At 42.6% G+C, this 23,754-nt stretch overlaps 1 protein-coding gene across 1 annotated transcript in view; it reads right to left on the reverse strand.

Annotated features, from left to right (window-relative positions):
- AGBL1 (AGBL carboxypeptidase 1) overlaps window positions 1–23,754 on the reverse strand; it is a gene marked incomplete at both ends in the record, with an annotated part of 577,244 nt that overhangs the window by 488,841 nt on the left and 64,649 nt on the right. The window contains 4 exons of the mRNA XM_082618728.1: window positions 13,996–14,089; window positions 17,731–17,862; window positions 21,230–21,376; window positions 23,011–23,074. Coding sequence (XP_082474854.1) covers window positions 13,996–14,089; window positions 17,731–17,862; window positions 21,230–21,376; window positions 23,011–23,074 — 437 coding nt within the window. The remainder of the gene's footprint in view (window positions 1–13,995; window positions 14,090–17,730; window positions 17,863–21,229; window positions 21,377–23,010; window positions 23,075–23,754) is intronic.

A 23,754-nucleotide genomic window follows, 5' to 3' on the forward strand; every position in this document is an offset into this window, starting at 1 on the left:
GAATCTGTAGATTGCTTTGGGTACTATAGTCATTTTCCCAATGTTGATTCTTCCAATCCAGCAACATGGTGTATCTCTCCATCTCTTTGTATCATTTTTAATTTCTTTTATCAGTGTATTTTAATTTTCTGCAGAGAGGTCTTTTGTCTCATTACATAGGTTTATTCCTAGATATTTTATTCTTTTTGTTGCAATGGTAAATGGGAGTGTCTTCTTAAATTCACTTTCAGATTTTTCATCATTAGTGTATAGGAATGCAAGAGATTTCTGTGCACTAATTTTTTATCCTGCTACTTTACCATATTCATTAATAAGCTCTAGTAGTTCTCTGGTAGCATCTTTAGGATTCTCTATGTATAGTATCATGTCATCTACACACTGTGACAGCTTTACTTCTTCTTTTCTGATTTGGATTCCTTTTATTTCTTTTTCTTCTCTGATTGCTCTGGCTAAAACTTCCAAAACTAAGTTGAGTAAGAGTGGTGAGAGTGTATTGTTCCTGACCTTAGTGAAAATGGTTTCCGCTTTTCACCATTAAGGACAATGTTGGCTGTGGGTTTGTCATATATGGCCTTCATTATCTTGAGGAAAGTTCCCTCTTGCCTAGTTTCTGGAGGGTTTTTATCATAAATCAGTGTTGAATTTTATCAAAAGCTTTCTCTGCATCTATTAAGATGATCATATAGTTTTCCTCCTTCAACTTGTTAATACGGTGTACCACATTGATTGATTTGCATATACTGAAGAATACTTGCATTCCTGGGATAAACCCCACTTGATTATGGTGTATGATCCTTTTAATGTGCTGTTGGATTCTGTTTGCTAGTATTTTGTTGAGGATTTTTGCATCTATGTTCATCATTGATATTGGCCTGTAGTTTTCCTTCTTTGTGACATCTTTGTCTGGTTTTGGTATCAGGGTGATGGTAGCCTCGTAGAATGAGTTTGGGAGTGTTCCTCCCTCTGCTATAGTTTGGAAGAGCTTGAGAAGGCTAGGTGTTAACACTTCTTTAAATATTTGATAGAATTCACCTGTGAAGCCATCTGGTCCTGGGCTTTTGTTTGTTGGAAGATTTTTAATCACACTTTCAATTTCAGTGCTTGTGATTGGTCTGTTCATATTTTCTATTTCTTTCTGGTTCAGTCTTGGCAGGTTGTGCATTTCTAAGAATTTGTCCATTTCTTCCAGGTTGTCCATTTTATTGGCATAGAGTTGCTTGTAGTAATCTCTCATGACCCTTTGTATTTCTGCAGTGTCAGTTGTTACTTCTCCTTTTTCATTTCTAATTCTATTGATTTGAGTCTTCTTTTTTTTCTCGATGAGTCTGGCTAATGGTTTATCAATTTTGTACCTATTCTCAAAGAACCAGCTTTTAGTTTTATTGATCTTTGCTATTGTTTTCTTCATTCCTTTTTCATTTATTTTTGATCTGATCTTTATGATCTCCTTCCTTCTGCTAACTTTGGGGTTTTTTGTTCTTCTTTCTCTAATTGCTTTAGGTGTAAGGTTTCATTGTTTGAGATGTTTCTTGTTTCTTAAGGTAGGATTTTATTGCTATAAACTTCCCTCTTAGAACTGCTTTTGCTGCATCCCATAGGTTTTGGATCACCGTGTTTTCACTGTCGTTTGTTTCTAGGTATTTTTTGATTTCCTCTTTGATTTATTCAGTGATCTCTTGGTTATTAAATAGTATTGTTTAGCCTCCATGTGTTTGTATTTTTTACGGATTTTTTCCTATAATTGATATCTATTCTCATATCATTGTGGTCAGAAAAGATACCTGATACGATTTCAATTTTCTTAGATTTACCAAGGCTTTATTTGTGACCCACGATATGATCTATCCTGGAGAATGTTCTATGAGCACTTGAGAAGAATGTGTAGTCTGTTATTTTTGTATGGAATGTCCTATAAATATTAATTAAGTCCATCTTGTTTAATGTACCATTTAAGGTTTGTGTTTCCTTATTTATTTTCATTTTGGATTATCTGTCCATTGGTGAAAGTGGGGTGTTAAAATCCTCTAGTATGATTGTCTTACTAATGATTTCCCCTTTTATGGCTGTTAGTATTTGCCTTATGTATTGAGATGCTCCTATGCTGGGTCCATAAATATTTACAACTGTTATATCTTCTTCTTGGATCAATCCCTTGATCATTATGTAGTGTCCTTCTTTGTCTCTTGTAATAGTCTGTTTTAAAGTCTATTTTGTCTGATTTGAGAATTGCTACTCCAACTTTCTTTTGATTTCCATTTGCATGGAATATCTTTTTCCATCCCCTCACTTTCAGTCTGTATGTGTCCCTAGGTCTGAGGTGAGTCTCTTTTAGACAGCATATATACCAGTCTTGTTTTTGTATCCATTCAGCCTGTCTATGTCTTTTGGTTTGGGCATTTTATCCATTTACATTTAAGGTAATTATTGATATGTATGTTCCTATTACCATTTTCTTAATTGTTTTGGATTTGTTATTGTAGGTCTTTTCCTTCCCTTGTGTTTCTTGCCTAGAGAAGTTCCTTTAGCATTTGTTGTAAAGCTGGTTTCATTGTGCTGAATTCTCTTAGCTTTTGCTTGTCTGTAAAGGTTTTAGTTTCTCCGTCAAATCTGAATGAGATCCTTGCTGGGTAGAGTAATCTTGGTTGAAGCTTTTTCTCCTTCATCACTTTAAATATATCCTGCCACTCCCTTCTGGCTTTCAGAGTTTCTGCTGAAAGATCAGCTGTTAACCTTATGGGGATTCCATTGTTTGTTATTTGTTGTTTTTCCCTTGCTGCTTTTAATATTTTTTCTTTGTATTTAATTTTTGATAGTTTGATTAATTGTATCTTTGGGTGTTTCTCCTTGAATTTATCCTGTATGGGACTCTCTGTGCTTCCTGGACTTGATTAACTATTTCCTTTCCCATGTTAGGGAAAATTTCAACTATAATCTCTTCAAATAGTTTCTCAGTCCCTTTGTTTTTCTCTTCTTCTTCTGGGACCCCTATAATTCGAATGTTGGTGCCTTTAATGTTGTCCCAGAGGTCTCTGAGACTGTCCTCAATCCTTTTCATTCTTTTTTCTTTATTCTGCTTTGCAGTTGTTATTTCCACTATTTTACCTTCCAGTTCCCTTATCCGTTCTTCTGCCTCAGTTATTCTGCTATTGATCCCTTTTGAAAAAAAATTTTTTTTTTTTTTTTTTTTTTTTTGTGGTTATGTGGGCCTCTCACTGTTGTGGCCTCTCCCATTGCAGAGCACAGGCTCCGGACGTGCAGGCTCAGTGGCCATGGCTCACGGGCCGAGCCGCTCCGCGGCATGTGGGATGTGGGATCTTCCCAGACCGGGGCACGAACCCGTGTCCCCTGCATCAGCAGGCAGACTCTCAACCACTGCGCCACCAGAGAAGGCCCCTAGAAAAATTTTTTTAATTAATTTATTTATTTTTGGCTGTGCTGGGTCTTCTTTGCTGTGAGTGGGCTTTCTCTAGTTGTGGCGAGTGGGGGCTACTCTTTGTTGTGGTGTGTGGGCTTCTCATTGCAGTGGCTTCTCTCCTTGCGGGGCACGGGCTCTAGGCACATGGGCTTCATTAGTTGTGGCACGTAAGCTTCAGTAGTTGTGGCTCACAGGCTCCAGAGTGCAGACTCAGTAGATGTGGTGCACCAGCTTAGTTGCCCTGCGGCATGTGGGATCTTCCCGGACAAGGGCTTGAAACTGTGTCCCCTGCACTGGCAGATGGATTCTTAACCACTGCACCACCAGGGAAGCCCGAGAATTTTTAATTTCATTTATTGTGTTGTTCATCACTGTTTGTTTGCTCTTTAGTTCTTCTAGGTCCTTGTTAAACGTTTCTTGTATTTTCTCCATTCTGTTTCCAAGATTTTTGATCATCTTTATTATCATTATTCTGAATTCTTTTTCAGGTAGACTGCCTATTTCTTCTTCATTTGTTAGGTCTGGTGGGTTTTTGCCTTGGTCCTTCATCTTCTGTTTGTTTCTCTGTCTTCTCATTTTGCTTAAATTACTGTTTTTAGGGTCTCCTTTTTGCAGGCTGCAGGTTCGTAGTTTCTGTTGTTTTTGGTGTCTGTCCCCAGTGTCTAAGGTTGGTTCAGTGGGTTGTGTAGGCTTCCTGGTGGAGGGGACTAATGCCTGTGTTTTGGTGGATGAGGCTGGATCTTGTCTTTCTGGTGGGCAGGTCCACATCTGGTGGTGTGTTTTGGGGGTGTTTGTGGCCCTATTATGATTTTAGGCAGCCTCTCTGCTAATAGATAGGGTTGTGTTCCTGTCTTGCTTGTTGTTTGGCATAGGGTGTCCAGCGCTGTAGCTTGCTGGTCATTGAGTGAAGCTGGGTGCTGGTGTTGAGATGGAGATCTCTGGGAGATTTTCCCCTTCTGATATTATGTGGAGCTGGGAGGTCTCTTGTGGACCAGTGCCCTGAACTGGGCTCTCCCACCTCAGAGGCACAGCCCTGAATCCTGGCTGGAGCACCAAGAGCCTGTCACCACACGGCTCAGAATAAAAGGGAGAAAAAAAGGAAAGAAAGAAAAGAAAAGCAAGAAAGAAAGAAAGAAAGGAGGAAGGGAGGGAGGGAGGGAGGAAAGAAAGAAAGAAAGAAAAGGAAAGAAAGAAGATAAAATAAAAGTTATTAAAATATAAAATAAAAAATAATTATTAAAAAATTTTTAATAGAAAAAAAGAAAGAAAGCAGAGAGCAACCAAACCAAAAAACAAGTCCACCAATGATAACAAGTGCTGAAAACTGTACTAAAAAAAAAAAAGACAGGCAGAACCCTAGGAAAAATGATAAAAGCAAAGCTATACAGACAAAATCACACACAGAAGCATACACATACACACTCACAAAAAGAGAAAAAGGGGAAAAAATATGCATATCATTGCTCCCAAAGTCCATCTCCTCAATTTGGGATGATTTGTTGTCTCTTCAGGTATTCATTCCACAGATGCAGGGCACATCAAGTTGACTGTGGAGATTTAATGCTCCTGAGGCTGCTGTGAGAGATTTCCCTTTCTCGTCTTTGTTTGCACAGCTCTTGGGGTTCAGCTTTGGATTTGGATCCACCTCTAGGTGTGGGTCGCCTGAGGGCGTCTGTTCTTCGCTCACACAGGACGGGGTTAAAGGAGCAGCTGATTCAGGGGCTCTGGCTCACTCAGGCTGGGGGGAGAGAGGGGTACGGATGCGGGGCAGCCTGCGGCAGCAGAGGCCAGCATGATGTTGCAACAGCCTGAGGCGTGCCGTGCGTTCTCCCGGGGAAGTTGTCCCTGGATCCCGGGACCCTGGCAGTGGTGGGCTGCACAGGCTCCCTGGAGGGGAGGTGGGGATAGTGACCTGTGCTTGCACACAGGCTTCTTGGTGGCGGCAGCAGCGGCCTTAGCGTCTCATGCCCGTCTCTGGGGTCTGCGCTGATAGCCACGGCTTGCGCCCGTCTCTGGAGCTCCTTTAAGCAGCACTCTTAATCCCTTCTCCTCGTGCACCAGGAAACACAGAGGCAAGAAAAAGTCTCTCGCCTCTTCGGCAGCTCCAGACCTTTTCCGGGACTCCCTCCCGGCTAGCCATGACACACTAACCCCTTCAGGCTGTGTTCACGCCGCCAACCCCAGTCCTCTCCCTGCGCTCCGACCAAAGCCCCAGCCCCGCCCGCCCCAGTGGGTGAGCAGACAAGCCTCTCGGGCTGGTGACTGCCGGTCAGCACCGATCCTCTGTGAGGGAATCTCTCCGTTTTGCCCTCCGCACCCCTGTTGCTGCGCTCCCCTCCGCGGCTCCAATGCTTCCCCCCTCCACCACCCACAGTCTCCGCCCGTGAAGGGGCTTCCTAGTGTGTGGAAACCTTTCCTCCTTCACAGCTCCCTCCCACTGGTGCAGGTCCCATCCCTATTCTTTTGTCTCTGTTTTTTCTTTTGCCCTACCCAGGTATGTGGGGAGTTTCTTCCCTTTTGGGAGGTCTTAGGTCTTCTGCCAGCATTCAGTAGATGTTCTGTAGGAGTTGTTCCACATGTAGATGTATTTCTGATGTGTTTGTTTGTGGGGAGGAAGGTGATCTCCACATCTTACTCCTCCGCCATCTTGAAGCTCCCTCATTGGCTCTTTTAAATATAATTAACAATCACTTGCAATCTAATATTAAAATAGTGCTATAATTGAACTTAGACAGAAAGCCTCCAATCTGTTCCCATCCTGCAATCTCTGTCTAAATTCTTTAAAGAAGCTAGCTTTAGATGATAATACATCTGCTTAATGGCTTCCTTTTGACCCTTTCCTTTCCAACTAATTGAGCTGGCTTATCTCTGCTAAATAAACACATCCCCAGACACAGCACCCACTCACAGCCCCATAGGAAAAGCAGAGTGAGTTTCCTTCACCCACGTGCTTTATAATTTGTACTATCTGAGTGTGGAATCAACCCCTGAAGAATTTGGTAATGGTCTATTAGAAGCATGTCTTCCCTCAAAGCAAAGGGTGAAGGTCTTAAGAGTTTTTACTGATACAGGTCTTTCTGTACCTCCCCCCGGTTCTTCAAATCCCCTCACCCATATATTTATGGGCAGTTACTGTATTGTGAAGAGGGCATGATTTACAGGAAGATACAAACTTCTTTGCAAATGCTCCTTGCTGAGTCAGGTTGGGCTATAAGATTAATTTCTACGGAAAGTGAAAATTCTTAAGAGCCTGCCTCCAGTCTACAGAGGGGAAATGGAGGCAAATCCATGAAGAGATATGGGCAGAACTGGCTTTAGCAGATAAAGATGGGAATGGAGTTTCTGTAGAGAACCCTCACCAGGGCAAAGCAGGGCACGTATGACCGTCCTAGGGTATGCAGGCCCAAGAAGTTTAGTTTAGTTTAGTTTAGTTTTGTTTTGGAGATCCTGTCTATACAAACAACTGGATGCACTCAAAATCAGCATGTCAGCACCATTCTGTCTGCCCCATCTCATGTCATGCTGAGGTCAAAATACCACACCAGACCGCAAGAGTGATCTCCTTGCCAGATCATCCCCCTTGAATCAAGGACTGGTCATGGAGTCTCAGGACAGCCCCATATGCATGTGTTCCAGAGCTTCTCCTCCTCAAGGTATCCAGTCCACCTCACTGAGGTGTTAGGGCATCAGAGAGCACCCTGAAGGGGGAGGAACAGACTGGAGTCCTGTTGATACACTGCCAACCGAAGCCCATCTCAGGCCTAAAGGAGTACTTTACACATTTCCAGGAAGGCTCTCCAAAGTCCTGGGCCTCCTAAGGAACGGGGCCCACAACAGAAGCCCTGCTGGCTCAGCTCTAAGGGCATTTCCAGATAAAGGCATGATGAGGACCTTTCCACAGAAGAGGAAGTCAGTCCATTTCATAAGCCCAACACTGGGTCAGAAAGTTCCTCCCACACTGCACTGTTATTGTTGCCACAGACTGTCACCAACTTGAAAGACAGGGTCCACCTTCTGCTGTTTTCAAACCCCCATGCCTAGCACCAAGACAGATACTTACAATGTTGTCAAATAAATGTTAAAAATCCTACTTCAAGGGAAGTTTGATTTTCATTATACAGTAGAGCATCTTAGAGAAATGAATAGTGTCTTGAAATTAGGTTAGAAGGCTTAGTTCAATCTCTGAGTTTCAGTCACCTCGTCTTAAAATGAAGGAGCTGGACCAGCAGATCCTTAAGGACCTTCCAACTTTAGATCCTATGACTTGAATATCTATGACTGGCCCTAATCAGGGAGAGATTACTGGCTTCCCAAAAAAGATGAGAGGGATTTAAACCAACAAACCTAGTCGCCAAGGTTTAATATATGTAGGAAACTATTCATCCCACCATCAGCTACAGGCTTGGAGTCAGGTGGCAAACGCACTAATCACTCTGTCAGTAAGTTGAGCCTGTGCTGCTCACTCCCAATAAAAGCACTTGTAGGGCTGGGGTGGAATTTTTTTGTTCCTGTTCCAAGGTATCTGAGTCCAAGTGATCGGGGGCACACGGTTTCTGAAACCCCAATGTGAGCCCTTGCTCTGGAGACCACAGAGTCTAATTATATTGAACAGAGAGCAGCAAAATTCACAGAGCCATTAATGGGAGGGGAAGGGGAAAATGAACACCCAGGGAGAAATTCAGTAGCTATTTTGAAAAACAGGAGATTTTGCTTCTTTGTCTCAGTGACAAAGTAGCTGAGTCACCCAATAGCTCATGAGCTCAGGGAACGCATTAGCTTTGGTTGAGTCTGCACTCATCCAAAAAGTGGAATGGTATGATGGTCGGAGAAAGCCCAGAAGGTCTGGCTCTGAAAAAAAAAAGTAGGGATTTTGGGGGAAGGGAAAGGAGGTGCGGGACATATTTTAGAGCTTACAAACTGAAGATGAAATCACCATAAAGAGCTGTCAACGAAGTAAGGCCTAGTAATCCTGAACTCAGGCAAAGCTCAAATGCCAGAGATGCCCTGAGATCAGGACTTTGAAGGGAGAAGATCACTTAAAACTATTCTACGCACAGACAACAAGAGACTAAGCTGAAGAATTTGCTTATGAGGCTTGCTAAAGACCCAACACATCCCTCTTCTCCTCTTGTCGAAGTGTTTGAGCCCAGGTAAAGCACACAGCCTCTGAACACCATGACCTCAAAGAAACCCAGGCGCCCAGGAACTCCTGAGCCTGATGAGTATAACTCACAGCATGAGAACCCTGCTGAAAGCCTGAGAGGACACTGAAGGGGTGTGAATCCTGGAAATGCTGTCTTCTGTGAGGGTTAGACCAGCAAGGTCCTGAACAACACATTTCCTGACCTCCTGTCTTCTTGGGAAAGCTCCAGAGAAACTGTAAGTGAAGGATGAAGGAACCATCTCAGCTCACGGATGTCCTGAGTTCCCTTTCTCAAAGGACGGTGCAATGGTCAGGGAATACAATGGAGCTCAAGCTCCAACCTCTGCTAGGAAGACTCAACCCGTTTCTGATTGACTCTGATGTTTTTGAGGCAAGAGAGGCCAACAGAGTTTAAAGTCCTGGGCAATAAACCAATGATAACAGCTGCTAATTCAGCTTCAAAGGTTGGGTTAACTATTACCATGTGAAAATGTGGCCATGCTTTGGAAATAGTTATGTGGACAGACAGTGGAAATTGTCATTATTTTTACCAAGACCCTTAGGTCCACACTGGAAATGAGGGCACAAAGGTACAGAAGGTGTTGAGACATGGAACAAACACAGACTCTTCTAAGGTCACAAGATGAGTCAGTCACAGACAAGCAATTCATCTTTGCCTCAAAAAAATTTTTCTACTTAGTGAATTTGGAAAGCTCAAAGACAGCTTTGGTGCAGATAAACAAACTTGTTCACAGTAGAGCAAGCTACCAAGAGCTAGCTCACCCTGGCCCTGTGTCATTTCTCCCTCCCTGATTCTATAAAAAGCTCCCCCATAAATTCTAAAGCCCTATAAATTCCCGCCGAATGGATTATCAAACCAAATACTGGAGGCCTAGCTCTGTCTCAAATAGGAAGCAAAATCTGACTGTGAACGCTGCCCGTCACATCCCCTCAAACGCAGATCTTTCTCTTCTGCCAATTTCAGTTTCCCCAGACAACTCTAAGTAAGAGACAAAAGACCCCCTCCAGTGAGACTTTGTTCTCTTTCAAGCTGATGGTTGCTGCTTCTCATTCTCTAGAATGAGTCCCCTCCCGCAAGGCACCTCAGTCCCTCATGCAAGAGAGTTCTGGGTAGACCAGCTACTTCATTTCCCAGACATGTTTAGACATGATAGAACCTCAAATGTGAAGTTGGCTTGGTACCAAGGAATAATAAGATAATAAATATGAAGTGCCTACTGTAGCACCCACTCAGTAAATGTTGGCTTTTATTCATCATTAGATAGGTTATTCACAAAATATAAAACTTTTTTTTTTTTTTTTTTTTTTGCGTTTTGCGGGCCTCTCACTGCTGTGGCCTCTCCCGTTGCGGAGCACAGGCTCCGGACGTGCAGGCCCAGCGGCCATGGCTCACGGGCCCAGCCGCTCCGCTCCGCGGCATGTGGGATCTTCCCGGACCGGGGCACGAACCCGCATCCCCCGCATCGGCAGGCGGACTCTCAACCACTGCGCCACCAGGGAAGCCCAAAACTTTTTTAATTGAAGAATTTCTTTTGAATTGAATTAAGAGCCTACCATGGTGCCAGCACTTGGGTAGGACCAATGGATAACAGCAAGATAAATATAATTTGACTTCTACCTTTAGGCAGTTTCGAATTTATATGGGAGAGAAGACACACACGCCAACATGGTACAGAGTCAAATTTGATATATATTACAGGAAAATATGAACAAAGTGCTGGACGAGGGGAAATTCCTTTTGTCTGGTGAGGTGGAGCAGGCACCATAAGGTGGGGTCTGAAGAATGGGGGCACCTTCTGCCATTCAATAAAGCAGGACTGCCTGTCCAGAGGGAGGGAAGCACGTGAGGAAAGATCTGGAACAGGACAGAGCATCCCAGGTGCAGGGGTAGCTGGCTAGAAAGAAAGATGAGAGGAGGACTAAAAGGGAAGCATGGAGATGGAGATAGGGACACAGTCTTGATTGCTTTGAAGTCACGAAATACCAGTGGGAGGGCTATAGGAGCTGTCTAGGTCTGAAGAAAACTGCTCAGACTAAAGCAATGGTCATGAAGGAACAGGTGCAAGCCAACACAAATCTATGACAGTAAGACTCTGCCAGCATGGTGGGTATTTGGGAAGTGAGGAAGGCTTGGAATAGCCACCTCCCCTGAGAGTGAGGGCTGGCACAAGGCCACAGAGGGTGAGTGACATTGCTCTGCATGCCCCTTGTCTCTAGAAGGTGTGCGGTTTGTTTCTCTGTCATAAATCTTGCCCTGAATACTATCTGGAGACAGGGTTTTATTGGAGGACAGCTGCATAACTAATTTTAGGTTTGTGCTAGAGAAATAGGGCAGGTTTAATCTCCAGGGCAGGGAGGAGTCATAGTGACACAACGCTGGGCATCTGTTCCTACAGAGGCATCCAAGAATAACTCTCCTGGGGCTTGCTAGCATTTGGAGGCTGACACTCAGTAAAGCTATTCACGTCCCCTGACATGTTACTTCATCCCTGAAAGACCCCTTCAAACCCACAGGTTCTGGCATCCAAGTGGAGTTCAGTAGAACTCATTGGGGTACAACTTAGTTTCTATTTGGGAAATGGAGTTCATGTGAGAAGGTGAGTAGTGGCAGAAATTTCCCATCTGCATGTTCGCCTCTAGCTTTGCTGCCAGATCTGAAGCAGGCAGCCAAGTACCCAATAGCATTTATATTCATAATGAGGAACAATAATTAAAGCACATCAAAGCTTCCAAGATTTTTGGCACAATATTTCTTAATGCCCCCAACAAACCTAAGAGGTAGGACTTGATATTCCCACTTTGAGAAATGTAACAGTTTAGTTAAGAAAGGATAAATGACTCGCCAAGGAATCAGCTAGAAAGAGGGCGACAAGGCAGGTCTTCTGATTTTAGCACCTTTGCTCTTGTCTTGCTGCTGGAGGCTGGGGGTAAGGCAGAAAACAAGGCAGCTTTGAGAAAGAATTCAAAAGCAGAGGGAACAGACATTTATTTCGCCTTTGAGAGGAAAGAGCCATACGATGGAGGAGAAAGACTCCCTCTATCATTGAGCAAATTGGTCCATGAGTATGTGCGTTTAGATGGTAACAGAAATTTAAACAAAGTTTAACCGCTTGTGATTGCCTTATATATGGTGGTTAAGAAATCAAATGCTGGAAATAGACTGTGTAAGATACTCCGGTGGTGGTTTAAGAGCTAAGGCTCATGTATCAGACAGGGTTTAAATTCCAGCTCTTTCACTTAAATCCCAGCATGTTACTTAACTTCTTTCAGCTTCAATTTTTTTTTCCCTGTAAAATTGGGGAGAGTAATAGCACCTGCCTCGCAGAAGAGAGGAGAGGATCAAATGAGATAATGCATGCTAAGAGCTTAGCATGGGGCAGTGCACATAATAAATGCCACGGCAATGACAGCTTTATCAAAATGATTGGTGGAAAAGCCTCTCCTCTATGGAGGTTTGGTTTTAATTTGGCATTTGGATCAAGAAGGGGACTCATCTTGTCTAACTTTTACAGAACAGACCAGAAATGCAGAAATATGCCCGAGGTCCCTGAAAAGTCATTTTGTCATCAGAAACATCCACCCCTGTTTATCCCTGGGGTTACTTTCCAGGAGAAAAAAAGCAATAGAGATGGCAACTAGCATGAGTCTCTGAGAAGGGGGCTTCTGTGCTTTGTTGCTTACTCCCCCTAGCTCAATCTGAATAGGGAAGACAATAAAAGCTATCAGGATCCCAGAAGGGAAGGGCCTAGTGCCAAGGTAAGCTGGGAAGGGCTTGCCTAGAGGAGCTCTCCAAACAACATGGTACCCGAGTGAGTACTGTATGATACTGGTATGTGGATGGGCCCAGGAGACATCACTAGATTTTCACATGATGTAGGGTAAGAAACCAAACATTCCTGAGCTGCCAAAGAGATACATGGAGACAACAGCAGATTAGAAGAGTCCTGGTGAGTAAGGCAAAAAGATATGGTTCATGGATTGCTGACCAAAGGACATGTTAAGACTGCATATGTCAGCAGCAAAGGCCTACACACCATGATAAAAACTGAAATATCCAAATCAAACATATTCAAATTGAATAATGGAAGTTTAAGAGGGAAATAAAATATAATATAAAATAAGTAAAATAAAATATAAAATAAAATACAGAAAAACCAAGAAAGTTAATTTTTTTTGGTCACTGAGCTTGTGACTCTGAAGTTTTATACTTAACTAAATGAGGATCCCTTGACAGAATTTCGTTGAATCCCATTTTGCAATACATTTGCACTTCAGAGAAGAGATTTCTCAAATGAGGCACATGCAACACTGACTCCCAAAAAAAAGGTGGTCTGCAAACAAAAATAGTTCCCTAACCAAATTAGTTTTGGAAAAGGGTACATACTACATACGCATCTTGAATATTCTGAATGTGTGTTGGCTTTATGAAGGCTTTGAGAAGTCTTACACTAAAGAAATATACCTAACTTTGTTTAACCCGGTGCTTCTCAATATATTTGATGAGAATTTTTTTTTTTACCAAGATATAATGTTTTTCACTCTAGGAAATGCTGGTGTAGAGAGCTGCAGGTGAGAATGGATGATAATGGCATTACTGTGGTGACCCAAGAGAAAAATAATCAGGTGGAAGATGAGCCGACGACTGATGCTGGGATGTGGAAAATCTCATGGCCGGTCATGGAAATGCTACTTTGCCAAATGACCCCATATATCTTGGAAACTGGCTGAATTTTTTCTAATATTCTTTCAAGGTCCTCGCTGAGTCACTCCCATAAATGATGGATCTTATTGGTTCCAAATATCTCTGAAGCCTGCGTCTCTAACCATCTCCCTTTGTTTAAGTTTGTGATTCAATTCACTCCACTCCAGGAGGCAGGGCCAGGGAGAATAGGTTGAGTTTCACTTTCCAATCATAAAAACACATCTCAAAACCAGCACACAATCAGAATTTCATATCAGAAATTTAGGAACCCTGAGAGCATCACCTTTCCCTATCATGTCTGGACTGTCTTTTAAGGGCTGTACTCACTATGGTAGAGTCTGTGATTAAAAGAGATACCTGAAGGCTTCACGCAAAAAACAAGGGCCTTTGAGTCAGACAGATCTGGCTGGATTCAAATCCCAACTCTGCCTTTTCCTAGCATTGTGACCTTGGATAAGACTCTCTCCACATCTGAGTTCCCTCATCTGAAAATGAAGATGATATTATATCCATTCAGGTTGTTGTGACAATCCGAGGAAATGATGCATGGGTGGGGAGGGATGCGAGTTGAGACAGGATAAAATCATAGTACCATATCTACAAGGGGGAAGTCATTGCTAAGTGAACTGGAAGCACCAAGCGAATATCTCTGAGACCATTCCCATATCTGTATCTACTACAAAGAAGGCAAAAGTACTGAAAATTGCTCTGTACCTGATTACTTGGGTACGCTTCTGGGTATAAGGGGTGATGACCTTGAGAAGCAGTTCCATCGCTCCATTAATTCCCAGCATGGCTCCTGTGGTGACTGAGAAAGACAAAAGCACTCTAGTTATTGACCCACCTGAACCAAGCGTTATTCTCAGCATTACAGAATGAGCCTAAAAGATAGGGGAGGTCCATCACTTTTCTTACCAAAGGCAACTTAAAAGCAGAGAAACTCTATGGTCTTTTATCCCTGGCTTGGAAGTTAAAGATCATCTGAAAAGCACACATTATCTTCCCACACTATCTCTTTCTCAAAAGGGTCCCAAGCCATGAAATTCTGTTTTTCATTTTCTGGTGGCCCATTGCCCTACTCCTCTGTATAGTCAATCAGAATAGCCAAGGCAATTGCCGAGCAGAAGATTTTTTCTGTAAGCAGATCTTTGGGTTTCTGGCAACTACTTAAGTTCAAGCTGTTTCACCCACCACCGACTTCCTATATGATACATACATGCATGCACACATACATGCACACACACACACACACACGCACACACACACACACACACACAAACACACAGAGCCAGTATCTTAAAAAACACTTTCTTAGACGTATTTTGCTGTTTGGAGACTTCACAATGAAGAAAAGTCGTAAGTGGATGGGATAAGTTTCAGTCCAACTTGGATTGACTTCTTTAAAACTTTAAGAAGCAACCTAATGAAAAAGATAGTGCCCTTTTTGTTCCACCCCGGTTCCAAGTTCCCCTACAACTTTGGCACTCGGATCGCCCATCACTAAAAGGCTAAGGCTTGACTATACCTCTATCCATTAGAATGGCAAAGGAAGAATCAGTTGGTCCTGCTCAGAGGTAACTACCAGAAATTTTTGCCTTTTTGCCCAATTGGCTGGCTATAAAAACAGAGTGATAGATCTGAATAATAGAAAGAGACCGAAAGGGGTAGCTGGTCATCCTGGTGGCTTCAGGTGAGTACTTTGGATACAAAACCTCTCATCTCCGATGAGGCCCCAGCCACTCTGCAATATTCCCAGCACCTCACTCCACTCAGCGCACTTTAGGAAGAGCTCTGATCACGTCAAAAATAAGAGGAACCCCCAGGATACAGAATGGAATCTTGGCCCAAGGCAAAACTTTCAGTGGGAGAAGGAAAGAAAGTTATCTTCCAAGGTGTGACTCTTTTTCCTTTCCTCCACTGTACTGTTGTAGTAAAACAGAGACCTATGAATGCCTTGTGCTTTGGGCCAGCTTTGTTCCAGGAAATACGAGTGGAAACAAGGGGGTCAGGGAGAAGCAAAGAGATAAAAACAAGGGAGGCTTATACTGGCTTGCTCCAAGCCTCAGGAAAGGAGGAAAAATGGAAAACTGGAGTCTCTAATATAGTTCAGCTCAGTACAGTCCACCAGAGAGACTGAGGCTGATGTCTTAGTTATCACCAGGAGTGCATGTTCCTGGAATATCCTCTATGCATTCGTCCCTCCTGAGGCTAGTACAGGCAGTCATTGAATGGATCAAAATTCAAGAGTTTGGCATCCTAGTCCTGCCCATCAATCTTCCCTTCCCATGGCTACTAACTCAGTCCTTACTTCTAAATTGGGAAAACATGCTGGAGTAAACTCCTGGCAAATAATTCAGCAAAATTCTAGTATTAAGTAGAGTTAGGGAGGAAATAGTTTTAAGAGCATGAATTCTAGCATGGGAGACTTTAGACTTGGAACTGAAAGAGGATAACAATAAAAAGTCCTCACTAAGTTCTTCCATGCTGGAGGCCTGCCCAAGGTTAGACCTCTGGCAGCTCTATAAGCAACCTCACTGGCCATCTGAGAGCTGCCGAAGGGTTCGCTGGCTGTCACAGACCCATTATGGTTCCAGCCAATTCCTTCTGCAGATAGGAGCTGTTTAGAAAACTTGCTGGAACATTCAACAGTAGCTAACAATTCACCAAAGCGACAGCAACCCATGGGCTTCATGAACTCTGCTTGCCTCTCATCAGTAAAGTCAATGTGTAGAGAGTGATCATATTTTTTTTAATATTTTATGAAACAGTTCATACAATAAATGTTGTCTTAGAATAGGAGACACATGGCCACCTCCTCATACCCACAGGCAAATCTCAGCATTTTTCAGAGCTCCCTGCTGAAGGAATTCTTCAAGATCTCTACAATCAATGTATATAATGAGAGTAAGTTATTCATCTTAACTATTCTTTACGAAACCAAAAGAAGATACTTCAAATCTCATGCTGCTGGCAAGCTCCAAATGGGGGTGACACACCTTCTGCCTACTCATTAATAAGAGTTGTCCTTTATACAGAGCCACAACTTCTCACTTAGATTTTCCTTTATTAGAGATGGGTTTGGACAGATTCTTTCAGCCTCTCTCAAATATTCTCTGATTTTCTGGTCAACATACATGAGTGTGAGTGGAGATTCTGTCTGTGAACACGGAGTCAAGCATCTGTCTCATTATTCCCTAGAAATACTTTCTTTTGATGGGTCTTCCATGCTTATTCATGGAGTTAACCAATGAAATATGTCCCTACTATTTTGTTAGTCCTGAGGATAGTTACGGAAAAAGGTCACCACCTGTTTACTCCCCTTATGTGTATGATTCCTATTATTTCAAAGGACTGAGGGAAAAGATTAGAGCGGAGAAGAAAAACTAACACTTAATTAGCAACTATTATGTGACGAGCTTACCCGTGAACATGATCTTACTTATCCCAACCACCAAGTCTATGAGCTCTTATTACAACTGTAATTTTACAGAGGAAGAAGCTGAGGTTAAACAGGTTAAGTGCACACATCATATGACTCTTAAGAAATGAAGTCAGAGTCAAGCCCAGATCTTCTCGGCTCTAAGCTCATGTTCTTTTCTCTAGAGAGTATTACATCTAAATAGTTGTCACTTTTGTTCTGCAGGAAAGGGGCTTAGAAAGGAGCAATAAAAGTCTGTGTTCTTTACACTGAAATAGGTGGTACAGAATATAATCTATTAATAACTGTATCCGTATGGAGAGTGGAATAAACATGAATTTTGCAGTTAGAAACTTAGTCCTCATGACTTATCTGTATGAACTCAAGCAATTTCTTCATTCTTCTAAGCTTCATTGTCTTTTTTCTTAGTTATGAAATGCTGAGTCTACATACAGGATGGTTATGATTATCAGAAATAATCCAAATCAGGAGATGGCAAATAACATCAACCCATGTGCTATGATATATCAAGTTACCTGAAAGACTATGTTGAGAAGCACTGGGAGATAAACTTTGGTAAAGGATGTCATGAGCAATGAGTGACTTCAGGGACATAGTGGAGAGACTTGTGATGTGAGGGTCACTCTTGACAGCTGTAACACATTGCTCTGTGCCTTGGATATAAGGACTGAATAAAGTCTGCCTTCCCCTGCCACAGGTCTTTTTCATCTCGTAGTACTGACAGAGAGATGTAGAGTGCTAAAATGTTTTAGCTCCCAAGGGAAAACGATATGGACCTCTCACTTCAAGCACTGGCTCAAGAGTTCTCCATGGCTGAGAAGGAGATGAAGAAATAACTTCTCACCTCTACAGTCTCTAGAACATGAGGCTCCTCCTGGTTTATTTATCTTGTTGGGACTACATTTGTCCTCCACCCATGCCCTCCTTCCAACCACACCCCCAAATGGTTTCCAGGTGTCCCAGCCCAGATCTGGAAACCACCCCCAGAGAGCCACAATTGAGTTGCTTACCACTAAAGGCAAAGACACGCAGAGCCCAGAGACAGTGGAGGAGGTTCTGGCTATGAGACAGGTTTTTCCTCGCCAGAATCAGTGTCACATCAAGTGCTTCCAATTCCAGTGCCTTCTGTCCAAACTTTTTATCTGTGAACACAGATCAATCCATCTTAGTTGTGTTTCACATTAATTCTGAAGGTTGTATAATGTGTGGGGGAGAGGAAGGCAAAGATGGTGGAGTGAAGAAGATTATCATGGCCAATGAGACTTTTCGGGTCTAGTAGAAACTGCTACTAAGTATGTCCCCACTGGAACCAGATGACTCAAAATAACTAATCGAGGGTATACATATGGTCCATTATTCTTCAAGTAATATTTACATGAAGTCTTGTGGGTTGTATGACTTGCACCCCTATATGTAAAAATGTTTCTGGTTGTCCTCAAACATGAGCTACAGTTTAGCTGGGTATAAATTTCTTCCTTTAAGACAGTTCCAGAAGTAAGGATACTTAAGTTACATAACATTCAAATGCATTGTGTGAACCTTGATTGGATCCTTCTCTGAACATGTCTGTAAAAGGCATGCTGGGAACATTTGAAGAAACTGGAATGAATATAAATATGTATGCATTGTTAATTTTGTTAGATTTATGACCATGGTATTATGATTATATAGGAAAATGTCTCTTTTCAAAGAAATGCACTCAAAAGTATTTAGGAGTAATGCTAACTCTAATTTTCCTTAGAATATTTCAAATAAAAATAAATAGGTTAAGGACTTATGGCAAAATGTTAACAATGGTTAGATCTAAGTGATAGGTATAGAAGAGGTCATCTTTCTATATGGTAGAGAACTTTATAATAAAACATGAAAACATAATTTCAGAAAATAAAATTTTCACCCCAAATTTCTCTAAATTATTGATCCAAATAACCTGATATTCAGTGTTGTGGGTTAGTCATTATTATTTTAATAATTATTAATTATTAATATTATTTAATAATTAGTAATAGCATAAAAAATAAAGGGAAAAGTATTTTTTAATTCTATGCTCCTGGCTCCCACTAGGATAATCTGTGACTGTGCCACCTGTCACATTTGTTTGTGTCCTTTCCAAACTGCAATGTCCAAATCACCATGTTTGTTTTTGCAAGAATACAATCACTACCAGATTCATAGCAGGTGGAAATAAGTAAAACAGAGACAACATCCTAAACCTCGTTTACCAATATTTATCTCTGGACCAAAAGACACCGGCAAAGAGATTGTGACTGAACTCATATGACTCATTTCCTTTATCAGAAAAGAAAGATACCTATCTGGCTCCATTCATGAGCAGCCCATCTCATTTCTGTTCTGTTCAGGTCAGCCCCTGACAGCTTGAATGTCAATATCAAGGACTACCATCTTTAATGGCAGAAGGTGTAATTATGACAATAATAATATCAAGGTCCATAACTTGAAAATCACTGCCCTGGTGCATCACTCATCTCTCTTTCTCCTATGAAACCTACATGACTCTTGTCCATCAAGCTTCTGGTGCCACATGCTAAGCAGGCAACATACAACCTTGCTTAATCCTTACAGCAACCCAAGAATTATGTACTGAGACCCATTTTGTAGATGAGAGCCCAATGGTAACTTGCCCAAGGTCACACTGCTAATAAATGTGAAAGCCAGGCCTGAAACCCAGATCTGACGTTCCAGCCTCTGCCATTTACTACCAGGGTATATATCATGTCTTTTCTGTCTTTTTTTGGAGTTCACTTGGCCCACTCTTTGTTTTGCTGACTTCTTCTTACCTTTCAAGTTTGGGCTCAAATGTCACCTCTCTCTGTCCACACCATCTTAGAGGAACATCACCTTTTCTTTTCCTTCCAGTTATTATCTAGTTAATTATCATTGTCTGCTATTATCTAGTTAATTATTTACTTTCTGCCCTTCCCCACTTGAATGTAAGTCCCATGTGAGGAGGCCCCTTATCTGTCTTTGTGACAATGATGTTCCCAGTGTCCAGAACAGTGCACAGCCCTGGGAGACATAGAGTAAAAATCTGTTGAATATTCAGTGAATATTGGTTCTATTGGTTTTGTCTGGAACATGCTCATGCAGGTGCTGGCTGATGCCTGGGTCTCAATCATTATATACAATGGAATACTACTCAGCCATAAAAAAGAATGAAATAATGCCATTTGCAGCAACATGGATGGGCCTAGAGATTATCATGCTAAGTGAAGTGCTAAGCCTGTGCTCCGCAACGGGAGAGGCCACAACAGTGAGAGGCCCACGTAGAGCAAAAAAAAAAAAAAAAAAAAAAATGTGCTCCAAAAATTCCTAGGGTTGTAGGGAGGTGTTTCAGTCTTCTACGAGGAAAGAGAAATGGATGTGTGGCATAAGTGGAAAGAATTCTAGACCCCCATCTTCTCTTCAACCAAGGAAGCTCTACTTCTATGTGACATATTGTAGTGAGTTGAAAACCGTGCCCCAAAATTCATGTCTGCCTGGAACCTCAGAGTGTTATCATATTTGCAAATAGAGTCTTTGCAGACTTAATTACTTAAGATAAGATCATACAGATTTGGGTGGGCCCTAAATCCAATGACCAACATCCTTATAAGAGGAGACGACACAAAGAAAGACCCAAGAGTAGAAGGCCATGTGAAGATGGATGCAGAAATTGGAGTGATGTGTCTATAAGCCAAGAAACACCAAGGAATGCTGGAAATTACCAGAATCTAGGAGAAAGACATGTAAGAGATTCTCCCTCAGAGCCTCCAGAAGGAACCAATCTTGCTAACCTCTTAATTTCAGACTTTTAGCCTCCAGAACTGTGAGAAAATAACTTTCTGTTGTTTTAAGCCACCCAGTTTGTGGTAATTCGTTACGGCAGCCCTAGGAAATTAATGCGTTTACATAATGAACCTCCATATAAGATGCTATTTGTAGAAATGTTCCATTTATTTATTTATTTATTATTATTATTTTTTTTTTTTTGCGGTACGCAGGCCACTCACTGTTGTGGCCTCTCCCGTTGCGGAGCACAGGCTCCAGACGTGCAGGCTCAGCGGCCATGGCTCATGGGCCCAGCCGCTCCGCGGCATGTGGGATCTTCCCGGACCAGGGCACGAACCCGTGTCCCCTGCATCGGCAGGCGGACTCTCAACCACTGTGCCACCAAGGAAGCCCAATGTTCCACTTATTTTTTAAGTGACTGAAAACCTCCTTGGAGTATCTCCCCTCTGTCCCCCATATGCCTCATGCCCCATTAGTCCAGGCCTGCTCTGGGTCCTCTCCTAAGCACCTAAGTACCTTGGATTTGCTGACATCTACAAACCTCTCCTGGTCCCTCACCTTCCAGGTGAGGCTGGGGCTGGTCCTGCCATCACCACCAAGGTGCCTATACCTCCCTGCTGCTCCTCCCTGTACTCCCCCACAAAAGCTTCCCAAATTGCTCTCATGATAACATCCCCAGATGCCCTTTCAGTCATCTTTGGGTCCCAGGGGTATGGGTACCTCGTAGGCCAACTTTGGCCAGCAGCCGGAAGAGGGGCAAGAGGATGTCATAGTCTGGAGAAGCCGTCCTGGCTGTGTCCACCAGGGTCTGCAGAAGGGCTTCGCTACCACCCTTGCTGATCATGTAGCAAATCCTCCGGTCTGTGCCTGAGGGGGAAAGCAGAGGAGCGCTGAGCCTCAAATAACTACCCTCACTTCCTTGGAACAGGAAGCAGACCTCACAGCTAGAGACAGAGCAAGGATTGGTTCATTTCACCCCAGAAACGAAAACTGTGGAGTTCTTGAAGCAACTTGTGTAAAGTTGTGCTATTAGGTAAGGGGCCAGGGTTGTGGGGTGGGGGTGGGGTGTGAAATGGAGAAATAATGGAATATTTCAGAATTTGCAGCAGCTGTAATAAGCGGAGCCTAAAATCTACTTTCCTGAGAATCTATTAAGTCTCAGTGTATGTGTGCACTTGTGTTGCATGTATAGAAATATGCATATAGGCTTATGTATAATCATATACTTAATTAAAGAGGGATCAGTATCCCCTCAGCTATAGGTTTGAATCATCTACAAGAGGGTTTGGTTTGATAGCTTATCTGGAATAATTTCATGGATGGTGTTAATGATTATTTGGTGCTGGCCTTCAGTAACAGATGTGTGGTAAATATGGAAACAACCAGAATAATCCCTTGAGAAACAAACATCTAATCATATGTCTAGGGAGTTTGAACAGTGTCTGGGGCTAGGGTAAGGTATATTGGTCTTTCTACCTAAGAATAGTTTTAAACATCTTGCCCCACGACAAGCTCAAAAGCAGTGATTACATTTCAACTTGGAAGGGGACCCACGTGACTCTCTGTGCACTTGGACAAAGGTGGCCACCAGGGTGGGAGATTATTAGCAAAGAAGACCCTCTGGTTTTTCATCCTCTACTAAAGGGGCAATAATCAGTATCTATTTCAGAAGGAGAACTCCAAGGTTTCATTCTAAGAGTTCCAGACACCACTGGACAAATTGAAGGCAGAACTATCACAGAGCACAGGTGGTCTTCACCTACAGAGGGTACCTCGCACAGAAGAAGGGAAGTCACCCTGCCATTGGAGAGCAGCACAGCCTATGGAAAAACCTCAGTATGAGTGGACCCTTCCTCATGAATCTGTAATCTGAGGGTTTGTGGCTTTGGAGCGACATTCACTTTGGTATTGTCTGTTTGGTGATAATACGTCTTTCTAATGCAATGTGACTGGCTACATAGAAGTGAAAACTGAGTAAATGTTGGAATGTCCAAGAAGCTGTGTTTTCCAAGACCCTCACATGGAAATGAGCTAATAGAGGCGTGCCCCAGTTAACTCAGTTAATGCCAATATAGTCATCTCTGTCATCTTATCTCTGAAAATGTAGTGGCTGACCACTCTGCTAAGTCCAGCTCCTGCCTCATCTTCCTGTCTCCATTGGACATATGAAGGGAGCTGCCAATATCTGGCTCTCTAAATGGGCCACGATGAGGGAAGCAGGGGAGGCAACAGGTCGAATTGCTGAGGGCTGGAGGTCCTTGGCCCCAGAAATGAAGTATCATAGAATGACCACCAAGAGTCTAATTCCCTCCTAAGTTTGGATCACTGTAGGGTGAGTGACAAGACTGAAGAGCCCTAAGTACAACCATCCCATGGTGATTCGATCTCTCACAGAAAACTTGAGCTGGAGCAAACCCCCAGGCTACATAGGTCCCTGGGAGACACCACAGCTGCATGCCTCCATGTCCACCATACAAGGGATGAGGGCATGGCTTACTCACCAACGGAAAGCAGATCTCCGAGGATCTGGAGGATGGTCAGGGTGGACTCCCTGTCAGAGGAGCTCTGCAATGAAAGCACAGGCAGTCATTTTTAAGAAGGAAGGCGAGGGTGCAGCCACTATGGAGAACAGTATGGAGGTTCCTTAAGGTTACCATATGATCCAGCGATCCCACTCCTGGGCATATATCCAGAAAAGATGAAAACTCTCATTTGAAAAGATACATGCACCCGAATGTTCATTACAGCACTATTTACAATAGCCAGGACATGGAAGCAACCTAAATGTCCAGATGAATGGATAAAGAAGATGTGGTACATATATACAATGGAATACTACTCAGCCATAAAAAGAATGAAATAATGCCATTTGCAGCAACATGGATGGGCCTAGAGATTATCATGCTAAGTGAAGTAAGCCTGACAGAGAAAGACATATATCATATGATATAACTTGTATGTGGAATCTAAAAAAAATTATTCAAGTGAACTTATTTACAAAACAGAAATAGACTCGCAGACATAGAAAACAAACTTATGGTTACCAAAGGGGAAAGGTGTGGGGAAAGATAAATTGGGAGTTTGGGATTGACATGTACACACTACTATACATAAAATAGGTAATCAACAAGGACCAACTGTATAACACAGGGAACTGTACTTAATATTCTGTAATAACCTAAATGGGAAAAGAATTTGAAAAAGAATAGACAAATGTGTATGGATAACTGAATCACTTTGCTGTA

Source organism: Mesoplodon mirus (genome assembly GCF_964341445.2).
Source record: "Mesoplodon mirus genome assembly, chromosome: 4".
NCBI classification, from domain to species: Eukaryota; Metazoa; Chordata; class Mammalia; order Artiodactyla; family Ziphiidae; genus Mesoplodon; species Mesoplodon mirus.